The sequence below is a fragment of the Sminthopsis crassicaudata genome, chromosome 2 (assembly GCF_048593235.1).
Source record: "Sminthopsis crassicaudata isolate SCR6 chromosome 2, ASM4859323v1, whole genome shotgun sequence".
Taxonomy (NCBI): Eukaryota; Metazoa; Chordata; class Mammalia; order Dasyuromorphia; family Dasyuridae; genus Sminthopsis; species Sminthopsis crassicaudata.
In genome coordinates, this window is record NC_133618.1 from 573,922,600 (window position 1) to 573,937,651 (window position 15,052).

At 39.5% G+C, this 15,052-nt stretch overlaps 1 protein-coding gene across 8 annotated transcripts in view; it reads right to left on the reverse strand.

Annotated features, from left to right (window-relative positions):
- ADAMTSL3 (ADAMTS like 3) overlaps nt 1-7,894 on the reverse strand; it is a 553,717-nt gene extending 545,823 nt beyond the window's left edge. For 4 of the 8 annotated variants that reach the window (XM_074295266.1, XM_074295265.1, XM_074295264.1 and 1 more), the window contains exons 1-2: nt 6,661-6,920; nt 4,887-4,986 (exon numbers count right to left, since the gene is read on the reverse strand). In XM_074295266.1, the coding sequence (XP_074151367.1) occupies nt 4,887-4,986; nt 6,661-6,797 (237 nt within the window). In that variant the 5' untranslated portion in view covers nt 6,798-6,920. The other 4 variants (XM_074295268.1, XM_074295270.1, XM_074295269.1 and 1 more) reach the window with 4 other exon arrangements.
- Nucleotides 7,895-15,052: the final 7,158 nt, after the last annotated feature.

Consider the following 15,052-nt stretch of genomic DNA (forward strand, 5'->3'; position numbering starts at 1 on the left):
TTAAGAAGAAAAGATTTCTAGCAGGGTGGGGAGCAATTACATTTTTTATCCATCTCAGTAATATACATTCATTCTCCCTCTCTCCTCTCTCCTCTCTCCTCTCTCCCTCCTCTCTCCTCTCTCCTCTCTCTTCTCTCCTCTCTCTCCTCTCTCTCCTCTCTCTCTCCTCTCTCCTCTCTCCTCTCTCCTTTCTCCTCTCTCCTCTCTGTCTCCTCTCTCTCCTCTCTCTCTTTCTCTCTCTCCCCCCCCCATGAAACTGCAAATCTATTAGGTACAATTTGCTATTCTTTTTAAATATATGCTATGATGAAACTTTCTTTTTTTCTTCCTTCCTCCCTCCCTAGAAATGGCTAGCACTAGACATAAATACAAACATATATATATATATATACACATATACATTTATGTATGTATATACACATATGTCTGCATATATATATATATGTATGTGTGTATACATATATATATATATGTATACACACACACACACAATTAATCCTATTTATTAGTTCTTTCTATTGATGCAGACAGCATCTTCCTCCGTAAGTCTTTTGTAGTTAATTTGGGTACTTATAAGAATCAAAATGATTTAGTCACTCACTCAAAGTTATTCTTAAAATAACACTGCTATTACAATACACAACATTCTCCTGGTTCTGTTCATTTTGCACTTCATTATTTCATTCAAGTTTATCCATGTTTTTCTAAGATCATTGAGCTTATCATTCTTTAAAAGCATAGTACTTAATCACAATCATATGCCACAACTTGTCCAGCCATTCCCCAAATGATAGGCATTGCAGCAATTTCCAATTCTTTGCCACCACAAAGAGAGCTACTATAAATATTTTAGAGCAAATATCTTCTTTTCCTTTTTCCCTAATCATCTTTGGAAACAGACTAGTAGTGGTATTGATGGGTCAAAGGATATAGGCAGGTTAATAACTCTTTGGGTACAATTCAAAATCAGTTCACAATTCTACCAACAATGAATCAGTGCCCCAATTTTTCACATTCCTTCCAACATTAATTGGTTCCCCTTCAAAATTTTTAGTCAATTTGGTAGGTGTAAAATAATATAATTAATAATGAGTTAGAGCATGTTTTCATATGAATATAATCTGATTTGATTCCTTCAAAAGTGGCTGCTCATATCATTAGCCATTTATCAACTGGGGAAAGTTATATTCTTATAGATTTGACAAAGTGTTTTATAAATCTGAGATAAGATACCCTCATCTAAGAAACTCTCTATAAAATTTCCCCCAGTTTTTGGCTTTCCTTATGGCCTTGTCTACATTTGTTTTATTTGTATAAGCTCTTTTTAATTCAATGTAATCAAAATTATCTATTTTATACCACATGCTTTCTCTTGTTTATTCATAAATTGTTCACCTACCCACTAATTTTGATAGATAATATGCTCCAAGATCTTCAGATTTTCTTGTAATATCTCTTTATATCTAGCTCACATGTCTATTTTGACCTTATCTTGGTAAATGGTTATAATATGATTGTCTATGACTAATTTTTACCAGACAGCTTTCCAGCTTTCCCAATAATTTTCACCAAATAATTCTTATCCCCAAATTATAAATCTTTATACTTTCCAAACATAAAGTTACTATAGTCATTTATCGTAATAAACTGTATATCTACTCTGTTCCACTGATTTACCTTTCTATTTTTTTTCTTTTTTGCTAGTGCCAGATAGTTTTGATAATTACTGCCTTATATGGTATTGCTAAGCCTCCTTTCCTTACAATTTTTTCACTCTTCCTTTGATATTTTTTATCTTTTGTTCTTCCAAATGAATTCTGTTATTATTTTTTAACTCTGTAAAATAATGTTTTGATAATTTAATTGGAATGGCATTGATTATATAAATTAATTTAAGTACAATCATCATTTTGTGACATTGGAACTGCCTACCCATGAAGAATTAATATATCTCCAATTATTTAAGTCTATTTTTATTTGGAAAAAAAAGTTTTTTTATAATTTTCTTCATATACTTCCTGGGTTTATTTTGACAAGTATTTTATAATATTTAGAGTTATTTTAAATATGCATTCTTTTATAATGCAGTCTCTCATCTCTCATCTCTAACCTATCCTCCCTTAAATTATACTTCTTAAAACAGCCAAGTTCATCTTCCTAACACACAAATCTATTTCTGGCACTCCATCTCAAAACTCTACAAAGATTCCTCACTACCCACCAAAACAAAGCCCAAACTTTATAATCTGGTATTTAAAGTCCCTATACAACCTGCAACCTCCTTACCTCTCCAGACTAATCTTCTGCTAACACTCAAACTTGTAATGTTTTGGTCTGGCCAAACTATACTACTAATTATCCCTAGTACATATCTAATACATTCCCTCCTCCATGCCTTTTCTCACACTGTTGACTATAACTAGCATGTCCTCCCTATTATCACTGGATTGTAAACTCTTTAAGAGAAAAACCTGTATCATATAGAAAGTATCTATCTCTATTCATTTCATCATACATTTTTCCTTCCACAGAGTAAAAGTAATGAATGTCTGTTGAAGTGAATTTAATTTCTCCTTTTTGAAATTCTACTCCTAAATCCGATTCCACAGTAAAGTTTCCCACTTTTTCTTCCTTGCCTTTCCTCCTCCCATTTGAAAATGATCTCTCTATACTGTGCTCACATTGTGATTCTCATGTTTCCAATATGTTCTATTCTGCATTTACAGAAACCATGTTCTTTACTGTATAATTATTTTTTTAGATAGTGGATCATCATTCATTACCAACTCACTAAGTAGGTATATACTCTACAGCTCTGTTTTCAGGTTCTCTTTTCTTCTCCCTCTTAACTCTTTCCCTTGGTGATCCTAATAGATTTCATGACTGCAATGATTTCTATGCATAATAACTCTCCAACCTTTCTCTATAAATACACATTTACACACATATATGCCTGTATACATATATGTATATATATGCACATATTATCTCTTAATTCCTATTCCCACCATCAGCTCTTATCTGGATTACTACAACAGATCAATTAGACACTTTACTTTCCTAAATCCTCTGCCCTTTGATCATGGAATTAGGGAGGGAGAAGAAGAAAGGTCCTTAAGAGGTCATTAAATCTATTCCTCTATCCCATTAAATCTATCACTATCCAATATATATAGGGTTGTGTGTGTGTGTATGTGTGTGTGTATTTCTTTTCATTTTCCTTAATAACAGCCCCCACTTCCTCACCTTCTGTACTTGATATGAATGTCATTTCTTGAATGCTTCATTCATATCTCACATTCAATTCATCTAAAAGTGAACTCTATCTTTAGCCTCTAACCCTACTCTTTCAAACTTTCCTATTTTATTAATAACATTGCCATTTTCCTTTCTACCAAGATTCAGAACCTTAGCTCTCCTTGAATCTTCCCTCTCCTTTACCTGACTTCCACAGTCCTTTTTGATTCTATCTTCCAAACATCTCTCTACATCTGCCCCTTCTTTACTCTCACACAATTAACACCTTAGCTTCAGAGCCATCTTTATGAGTCTATTAATAGCCTCCTAAATGGTCTCTCTGTCTAAAACCTCTATCTTCTCTAATGTATCTTCCATGTAACTATTAGAAGTCAAATACCTAACTATGTATCTATCCTGCCAGAGGCAATGTTACATAGTAAAGAGAGGTAGCTTCAGAGTTGCAAAGACTTGCCTCTGACACCTGCTGGCTAAGACCGCTAGGTCTCTAGGCAACTCTTCCAACCTACAAATTGCACAGAAGGTGCATTCATTGAAGATTCTTCATTTAGCACAACAATGAAAACCTGGTCACATCTGCCAAACTGAAACTTTGGCAAATGTGTGGAGGATGGATTAAAGATAGTTACTACTTCTGTCTCCTTAGCCCCAATCTTTTTCCAGATTCAGTTTTCCATCTGTCATCTGTTTCGTATATTTACTATAAGCCCAACATATTTAAAATATTTACATACTGCCAGTATATTATTTTCTTCTTGACTTATCCTTTTTGTCAATTATAATACCACCCTTCCCTATTTTTAACTTTTGTGATAACTATGACTATTTCCTCTCATTCATCTCAACATCTAGTCACAGAAAATTGTTCTCTATTTCAACAATATCAAATAGCATCTGTCCATTCCACAAATGTCCTGAATTTCCCTGTTCCTCACCTTTAAATGTCTATACCTGGAATGCTTTTCATTTCACTACCCTCACCTCTGCTTTTATTTGAAATCCCTATTACTCTTCAAAAGTCAGCTCCAAGGCCTCCAATGAAGATTTCCCTGATTCTCCCAGGTGGGAATATCTTATTGCTCATATTCATAGGACAAGATGATATATGGCTGAAATGAGTTTCCAAAACAATCTAATACAATTCCCTTGTTTTATAGATGAGGAACTTGAGGCCCAGAAAGATAAAACAATTGGTAAAGATTAAACAATTCATAAATGTCAAATTTCTCTGACTCATTTCCACTACAGCAATTTGCTGGTTCTATTTTTCAAATTAGTTGTTGGTAAGTTTTATCTCCTCCATTAGATTTAGTGTTTTTCCAGCACCTACCAAAGTACCTTACATAGTTGACTGTTTCCCAAATGAATGGACAGATAACAAGTTTCTACTCTATTTCCCGGGCTAAGTTTATCCTAACTAGAAAAAGAAAAAAATAACAAAGTCGTTTAAAGTCCACTTTTTTCAGAAAGAAGTTTGGTTTTTTTATGATTAGAATGCCCATTTGCATCATTAGATGATTCTTTTCTTCAGAATTAGTAACAATGCAGTTTTGGAGACTTTAGATTATTGTTTAATCGTGAAACTAAAAGAATTACCTGACCACAGCCTCGCGCGTCCTGCCACTTACCTGTAGGAGTGTGCAGAAGATAATGGTAATCCAGATGCCCAACCACCAGAAGACCTTTGGCAGGATCATGGCTCCTGATCTCAGAAGGCTTGATTTCTGCCTGTTAGAGAGAGATGGATTCAAAGAGGTGCCCCTATCCTACTGCCCCCCATCCCTCTGGAAGCTTGGTGACTCAACCGGACTTAGCCAGGGAACGGGATATTGGACTCGGAGCAACCCAAACACGAGGAAGGTTGCTGGGAAGCTGACTCAGGGCACAACACGCCACGATCAGTCCTGGGATGAGGTATTTCCAATTAGGGAAAAGAAACTGTGGACCCGGGCAAAGCCTAGGCGTGTAAGTGCGGGTAGTACCTATAGAGTGCGTGCATACGTATACTGGAGAAGAAAGGTATTTGCAAGCTTAGGGGAGCGCACGAGCGTGTACGTGTGAAAAAAAAGTGCCGCACCCGCGCGCCCCACCTCTCGCGTTCCCATTCGTGAGGGTGGGGCCGCGAGGCGTCTTGCCCCGGGGGCCAGTGTCAGGCAGCGCGGGAGCCCGACCTACACCCCGGTTCCAAATCTCCACAATCTGGGAGCGCAACCCAGAGGCCAGGAACGCCCCGCCAAGGCTTGACGTGTGCCCGAAGAGGCTTTCTGGTCTAGATTCCACGTGGAACCCGTCCAGAAATGGAGCGAGGAGTCCAGAAACAGTCCTGGAGCGACGTCCGAACCGACGCTGGGTCCTGGCCCGTTGACACCGCCGCGGGATTCTTTGCAAACCCGGAAGTCCCGGAATCAGAGCCACCTCTTCCTCTTATCCCCCACTGTCCCGAGGCCCTGCACCTGCACGTCTGCCCGTGGCAACCTAAGGATGCCCCCGAGACCCTGCAGGTACTCGGAAACTGGGAGGTCGCCAAAGCAACCCCGACTTTCTCCTCTGCCTTGGAGTTGTCCCTAGTCTAGGAGAGCCTGAACCTCAGACAACGGGGGGTCGGAGAAGAACGTGGGCAACTAACGGGGGGTGGGTTTTTGGATATTTTCCTTTCAGTTTCAGGAAATAGGCAAAAGCTGACGTTGAAGAAGTGGCGAAGTTGTAATGGCCCGTGGTCATTGCTAACTTCTGTTTCTCGAAGCTGGGAAGTGCAGCGCCCCCGCCGATGCAGAGCCGCTCTGTCCGTGGGTGGATGGATGGCTCCGCGCTCATCTGGAGAAAGCATTAACGGGACCCGACCTAATGCGATCCGCAAATGTGCTGCTTCTTCCGACCTGTCGCGACTTCTTCGCGCCAACCCCCTCCCCAAGTGATGCGGAGCCCCCGGACGCTTCCCCTTGCTTGGGTCTCGTCCCCGCCTAGGAGCCTACAGTCCCAGCTAGTGGCCCGTCACCGTGTCCCTCTCCCTCTTCACACATACACACGCACACTCATTCACTCTTGCCTCTAACTGCGCCCCAGTTTTCTCGAATCCGCACCCCCACCCCCCCACACCGACGCCCTCTCCTCTTCAGACAGCCGCGGCCCCTGGGGTGACAGTTCTATAGACCCTCCCTTGGCATTATTCTGGTGGGTCCCTCTCTCTTCCGCTCTTGTCATAAATGGGACAAGTTCCCCTCCTGTGGTGGCAAAGTCAGTCCCTTTAACCGGAGGTGAGAATTTCGGCTGCTTGGCTCCTTCTACCCTCGGCTCAACTAGCTCTAGCCTCTACCTTAGTGCCATCGCAATCCGGAGACTTCAGTCCCCTCCCAAAGGGGCTCCCTCGCCCCCTCCACTTTCTCCATCTTCCACTGTACCCACCTGGCACCGATGACCTGTACTCTGTCGCTTCCACCCAAAGGCCGTTCCAACTCCGTTCGAGGCTGCGAGGAGAGCAGTTGCGATCCCGTCACCACCACTGGGATTGATGCCTTCTCCTTCGGAGCCCAGAGAAGCATGACCTTACTGCACGTCGGTCTCCAACCCGCGGCGTCGCAGCCGCCAAGATGTTAAATGGTGCTGGAGCCGAGGCTGCCCCACCTCTCCATTCCACCCAACCCCCCCAACCCCCCCAACCCCCCGCCCTCCCCTCCTATCCCCACTCCTGGGACTGCCCCGGCGCGGAGCACTTGCGGGAGCCAGACTCGGGAGAGCGCGCGCGCCGCCACCTGTAGCACCAGAGCAAGTGCACTGGACCACGATCCCCACCCCCACTGAAGACCTCCCCCCACCTCCCAGATGCCCACTGCCCCAGAATGGAGTTTAGCCTCCAAGACGGCTTCCCATAACCGAGGCATCTCTCCGTCCATCACACACAGTCACTATCCTTTGCAGCAGAACTACCGGGGCAACCACACCGAGAGCTAGGGTGAAAGGGTCCAGGGGCCCCGCTTCCCTTGGGGGCAGGTGATTGCTCAGTGAATGAGGTACCTTAGGCTGGGAGACTTGGTCGGAATCCTCCCAGCCCGAGTTTGCAGGAAGCCATTCCTTGCCCGATGCCTCCTGCCAGGTGTCGTGCCAAAGGCAGAGAGAACAGCCCCGGGCGTATTATGGTGGAAATGCTGCAGCGTTACAAAACGTAAGCAGCATGCAAGGGAAGGGTGGGGAGGAGGAATATGTTGCAAAACAAACGAGAGCTCTGCAGCCTTGAGGACAAGGTAGACTAAGGAATAATAAACCTAAAGATCAAAACATACTCAAGGACTGCACAGAGGTTTAATAGAGTTTTACCTTAAACATCTGTCTGTGCCTGTAAAACTTGAGAGCTCTATGCCGTGGTATAATATTTAAAACAGGGAGAACCCTAGTGGCTAACGTTTTCTCCAGCTCCTGGCTGTGATGGGCACAAGCTGCTAAAATAACTTTTACCTTCGCCTCGTCCTCCTTTTTGGAAGCTCAGGAGACACGCACCTAGTACATGAAAGCGGCAAGGACAGGAAAACTCCCTGCTATTGTACGTGTGCCATGGACACTGAAAGTACGGACTAAACATACCCGATGAAGGGCTTGCTGAAATATGCTGAGCTGGAAACTTCTCCAAATGGCTCACACTTCCGCGACGGCACACAGCCTCCCCATTAGCTAGGAACTGAGCGTCCTCTAGTGGAACAAGTGCTCCTAACGGGAGCGCTTGCACTAAGGAAGCGCTGGACTCCTAGTTTGGCTGGAGTGGGCTAGCGACGTGGACCGGTTAAGTGAGGGAAGGATGCTTAGGCCGAGATTCTCTGCCAGACGTAGTGAAGGTTTTTCATGTGTAATTGTGTGTTTACATTACTAAGAAGTGAGGTGGCTGGCGGAGAGAGAGCTGGCTTTTCAGAGTCCAGAAGGCCTGGATTCAAGTTCTGCCCCTTATACATTTTGGCTTTGTGATCCCTACACGAGTCTTTAACTTCTGACCTAGACTACACTCTAAAAGACAAAGTGGAACAGGAAATGATAGGGGAGTTTGTGGGCTTACACCCATGAAATTACAAATGAGACTCCATTCTATTAACTTTGGAGTTTTTGCTTGCTTTCAGGTCCGGATGAGTTAACAGGCATTTATTAATATATGCTATCGACAAGTACTGTTTTCCTTCCAACTCACATTCTCCTACTGTGGACCAAACCCAATTATTAAAAAAAAAACAAAAACAAAAAAACACTAGAGAACCGTACTGCTCTCCAAGCCGAATTATACCTAGAGAAGCAGAGGTAATAAGTAGCATGAGCAAAGGAAAAAATAAAAAAGACATGGAGCAGAACACAAGATGTATGGGGCATGACAAATATAAAATTGGTGTAGGGAGGGAATGAAGGAAGAGGACAGTGTGGTATTGTTAAGATCTCCACCACTGCAGTATTTAACCATACTTCCTGCTTATTTCTGAAGCAGCTGCACAGCACTCCTCTTCTAGAAACCATGAGTGAGATGGTTTGGGTCAGGCTTACATTAAGCAATAGCAAAGAAGGAGAATGTTCTCACACATGAGCCAGACACTATCATTACATAATGACTCCAACCTGTTGACATTGGAATCTTAAGGACCGAGTTTCTTGAAATCCTATCTCTTTTTTGTACTAGCTAAGTGACTTTGGACAAGTCACAACTTCCCAGAGCCTATTTCCTCATCAGTATGATGAGAATAATAGCATCTGCCTCCAGGGTTGTTATTAGGATCAAATGAGATAATGCAAACATTAATGAGATATAAATGTGAGCTATCATTATTAGCCATTACTCTTCCCTTCCCAATTAAATTTATACCTAGCACACTCCTAGAGAATGTAAAATAAAGTGAACTACTTGTGAGGTTGAAATAACTTCTTTGAAAATAAAATTATAACCCCAAGTAAAATCTGTTTCTTCACCTACCCACCTCCCTCCTCTCCAACTTAAAAAAAAAAAAAATTAAAGGTGTTTGAAAGGACTTTATTCATGATTAAAAACATGGTTCCAAAAGGAAAAGATTTTTGTAGAAATCAAGCCTACAAACTCATATAAGAGCAATCTGATTGTTAAATTAATAAACAAATGGAAGACAGGGAATGATGGAGTACAGATTAGAAATTACAACAAAAAAGATCCAACTAAAGCACCCTGATTTTTTCTTGAGGCCCAATAAAAAGAAAAAAAAAATTAGTTTGAGAAAAGCCTTCAACTATCTGGAAAACTGAGCCTTCCCAAGTGACTCATTTCCCTAAGGGTTTCTGGCGGACTAGGGTTTGACTGTTGTGTTACATAATTCGTAGCAGTAGAAGTGAAAAGATACTATATACAGAAGGGATCGTGTTGGGATAAACATCGCACTGTCTTACACGGGCCTTCAGTTCAAAAACAAGGTTTAAAATAAATTTTACCTCGTTCCTCTTTTGCATGTCATTCACTTTGGCCCATAAAACGAAGCAGTCTGTTTAGTCTGTCTTCCTACTTGTTTCTTATGCCCTCAATGTTGCAATATTTGGGTTGGAAGCACCACAAAGGAATACTTGAAAAGTGTTTTCAAATTTTAATTCAATAAAAACATTTCTATGCATTACCATTTGTAAAACACTCAGCTCTGGCACTTGAAATAGCTTATGGCCAATAAAGCATTTTTATTCCTTATTTACAAAGCGAGACATACTGCACATGACCCATTAGCTTGCTTACTTCCAGGAACCTGAATTCACACTTTAGTAAGCTTTTTTCACTCCCAGGCAGTATTTCTCAGAAGAGGGGATGGAACAGTCTGAAAGCATTATCAGAAACTTCCAAGCCGGTTGTGGGGAATCCTCACTATATGTTTTTTCACAAATCCTCACAGAATGGTAAGGAGGGGGGGGGGGGGGAAAGTCTCATTCTCAAGAGTGATACATATAGATTCTGACAATATTAAAGATATATTCTTTACAATATGAAAAGGGCACTTGTCCTGACAATTTCTCTTATTTCCAAATGAGGACATAGGTTTGGACTGAAAAATAAACTTTCCAAATCTGAGAACACAGACCTGTATACACCTGTGATTTCATAAGTATTGATACTTCCTCCATGCATGAAAATTCAAAACTGGTCCATCAATTAAAGGAGCTGCTCAGAGACAGTATGACTCTAGGTGACTTGCTCACTGTCCCAGATTATGTTTCATAGGCAGGTCTTGAATGAAAGTCTACTTGACTCCAAGGGCTTTATCAACTAGACTGTACTGCCTCAAGTACATGATACATACATATTTAAATGTGCTATGGGCAAAATGTTTTCCAGTTTGAATTCTAAGACCCAAATTTGTAGGTAATTATGAATAGAAACCATTCCATAATACCACACATATCATAAATAATGCTTATGATAGAAGATATATTTGTTCCATTAAAAAGGACACATCTGAATTGTTTTCATGGAAGTTACTTTTATTTTTTTAAAAATTAGGTGTGGTACACAGCAGCCTAAGAAAAAACAATTCTAATGTTTCCATCTGAGCGTTTACATTAACCATTTAACCTAGATCAATATTCTTGGTATTTTTTCCAATTCTTTTCACTTTGAACACCATCATCATGATCTCTAGTAGCTTCCAGTTCTAATAAATCTCATCAAAAATTTGTTGTCCTTTTCAAATCAAGGAAAAGATAACTTCCAATATCATAAACTAGAGCAATAATGATGATGATGATAATTGACACTTTTATATTATTTTGCTTTTACAAAGTCCTCTACATATATATTGTCTCATGTAAACTTATAGCAACTTTTGAGGTACTGATTTTTTGAAATTTTACTGTTGTAGAAAATGAAGTTCAGTAGGATTTGGTGGCTTTGACACAGGTGACTCAGAGGTGAAACTCAAACTTTTGTCTTAACTACAGGGCCAGTGATTTACCATTTTAGGATGCCAAATCGTCTCTCAAAGGGGAAATGTTGCTTAGTTAATAGATCATCATTTTCTAAGAAAATTAATAACCATATGAACAAGGACCCAATGGATATAGAGTTAAAATTCTTGGACAAGGTCCCAAAGATTATTTTATAAACAATGAATTGGCAAATGATATAGAGATTGTGTAGTTCAGACAAGAAGGAAATGAAGTCAGACAACCTGGGTAAAGGCCCAGCTTTGCCACTAGCTGCCTTCACAGCTTTGACCAAATCATTCTCTGATCCTGAATTCCCCTAAAATGAGGGGGTTGGACCACATGGCCTCTAATGTCCCAGTTCTAAATCTGTGATGCTATGTAAAGCTGTGTTTTTGCAGAGCTGGATTTAAAAGTTTGTTCTCTGGGCTCCTGATTCCTTATACTCCTGTCAAACCATGCTGCCTTCCTTTCACACAAAGATTTTACGCTCTGGACACAAGGAAAAAGGGAGAAAATACCAAACAGATGGAGGAAGATGGAGAGGCTAAGAAGCTGAGACTATACAGAACAATGGGTAACAAACATATTAAGAAAATCAGGATCTGGGGACCCATGGCAAGGCTCAAAGTAGAGTCCAGGCCAGATTCAGTAGGCAGCCAAAAATGAACAAGGGACCATAATGCAAATAAGCCAATAGAGAGGCAGGGAGCTTACAGTTATCAAAGACCCACAAGCACTTAATAAATACTAGTGGACTGATTATTACATAGATAAGACTACATGACTATCCTTGTTGATATCAAAAAGTGAGGAACAGGGAAAACCAACAAATAACTAATTTTAGAAAATTTTCCACAAATGAGATAAAATTAAGCTGATTGCCAATCCAGATCATGGGTCAGTGGTTCTCTACCAGTATATAACAGTATATAAAAATAAACTTCTTTAGACTTCAAAATCATGGAATGCCTGACTGAGAATACAAATATTTGTTAAATATTACCTCTGGAATAAAATTCTGGAATTTAAAATATTACTGTTCTTACATATTCTAGTTGGGTGTAATTTTCCTTTACTTGGCTGTTTTTTATGGGCTAAAGTGTTTTGCAGAGTCTTTGTAATCCCCTGGAATTTATTAAGATGTACAGTCTCAAAACAAGGAAAGTTTTAAAAGGTAAAATTTTTCTTAAAGTAAGCCCTTATTAAATAACAAGAAAATTTAATTAACCAACACTTATTTTTGCAAAAAGTTTTCATTTCTAGTTAGTCTAAGTTCCTGTATTTGGCTTTGCTATTTTAAAAAGCAACTTTGCTATTTTAAGACCAAGAGAGTAGTATTTTTTCACTGAATATTTTATCAAAAAGAAGCCAGCACAGGCAAGCAGAGATTTTACAGGATGCAATGAGACTTCCTTTTAGAAGAAAATTTAGGATGTCTGAAACTTTGTTCCAATCAATCCTCAGCATTTATTCTGAATTTATTATGTTCCAAGCCCTATTCTAAGAGTTGGGGGTACAGAGACAAAAAGGAAATAATGCTTGCTTTCCAGAAATTTACCTTCTACAGGGGAAGATATGTATAAGTAAGTGTACGTGAAACTTGTGAAAGCATTTCCAATTATTCAGGGAGAGATGGAGATTGCATTAATTTTAAAAACATATTATTCCCCCAATGATCCAAGGCCTTATCTGTGACTTTTTAGTATCTAAGAGATCAGTTGGGTAGTATTTTGTCTTTCCTTTTGAATATATTGCAGCAATTAAACTATTCAAAGGAGTGATGTTTTTTCTACTTGGGATGCTCCCCACTCCCTCAAACCTTCATCCTCCTCAATTCTACACTGAGGCAAAATGGAGTGGTAGTAGCATAGCCTTCAAGGCCATGCTAGCTAGATGTGAGCTGAGAACTCCAAGTACAGCTCTGATGAGGGTCTGTATATCTATCATTTCAACACTAGCCCAAGTTAAAAAATAAAAAATAAAAACAAACCAAAAAGTCCCACACAAACTATTATATTGTCCAGAGAGTGATATATTTTTCAGCCATGACATTTTGAAAGAGCATCTGCTAGTCTTGGGTTCTTAACCTTTTTGCAGATTATGGAAAATGAAAGGGCTCTTTGGCAGTCTGATAAAACCTATCTTCCCCTTTTAAGACAAATGTTTTAAATGCATAAAATATATCGAAAGGAAGGGGACAGAGACAATAGGTGAGGTTGAGAGGGGAATATGATTAGTTTTGGGGGTGGGCATAGCCATGAAATTACAGTCCTTTGGACTTAAATTTTTTTCTTGTCTTTTCACTGTCTTCTATGATGTTGTCCAGAATCTGATTTTTTTTTTTTTTTTTTGGCAAGTTGCATATTAGTCCATTTGAGGTCCTTAGAGAAGCCTAAAGTAATTCTTACATTCTTTAGTTCCTATGATCATCCAGAGCCCATCATCTTACAAGTGGGGTTTATTTTCCCCAAAAATGCTTTACCTCATACTCACAGTATCATAAGATTTTGACAGGCAAAGGGTCCTCTTCAGAGATCACCTAGTCCAACTCCTGCTTAAATGAAGGAGCTGTGGCTCATACTTGGTGACCTACCCATGATTACAAGGGATAATGGGTTATCTCTTCTTAGAGGTCTTCTGGCAGAGGCTTGGGTATGCCATAGTGGAAATTCCTTCTGGGTATAAGATGGACTAAATGAGCACTCAGGTCTCTTTCAACTCTCATATTGTGCATGTAAGATAGTATCAGAAGCAGGATTTAGATTCAGATCTAATTCCAAATCCTCCACACCATACTACATTTATCCACACTGAAGTTCATCTACTCTTTGCCTACTCACATTATCCAGTGAGATCATCCTGCAGTATATCCTCATCAACTTCACATTTTACTACCCAAGAGACCTTAGCCATTCATCTGGAAAAGTTGATATTGGACTGTTCAATCTCACTTTCATATTATTTATAAAAATGTTAAATAGCATAAGTTACATAAGCAACAAATCCAGGAATAACAAACTAGGTTGGCATGAAGAAACTATGCCAAAACTATTAGTAGTAATCATTCAATGTTTATAATGTTCATGGTGATAATACAGATTTTAGCGTGAAACTATAGAGACCATTTAGTTCAGAGATTCTTAACCACTTTGGGGTCATGGGCCCCTTTTGCAATCTGGTAAAGCGTAGAAAAAGTGCAGATGATTACAAAAAAAAGCAATTATATTGAAATACACATTTCAAAAGATATTTTTAAAAATTTCATGGACCTCATGTCAACTAGTCTTATACATTTATTTTATAGATTGTGAATAAGAGACCTAAAGAGCTCCACTGACTTGCTTAGAGTGATGACAAAACTAGACTAGAATCTGAGCCACATTCCCCTGGTATAGTATTTTCATTATACTATATTAAAAATGAAAAGCTTTGTTTTGAGGTCTCCAATTTAAAGATACTAGAAGAAAAATTTCATTTTCATCTAGTGAAAATTCACCTACATTTACCAAGGAACAAATTCTTTCTTTAACCATTTTTGGGCCCAATGTTCCTACAACCACATGGAGCAGAATGTTTATATGATTTCTCTGTGTAGATGTGTGTTGATGCTGAAAGTTGCAAAATGAGTGCAGATGCAAATACTCTTCTAGATTAAAGATGTATCTGAAAATATTTCATTATTTGGGCTCATTTTGTCTGGGTTGACAACACGTCTTTTACAACAACCATGTCTTTTATTATAATTTTTTTCCTTCTTGCAATAGAGCATATATAACTAGGTCAAGAAGAAAAGTTAAAAATTCAAACATGGGAAGATTGCCTATAGTCTTGCTGTGCTTCCAAAAGATGCAGGCTGGTATGAGATGATTCACATAAACCTTCATGATTCAAGTATCTT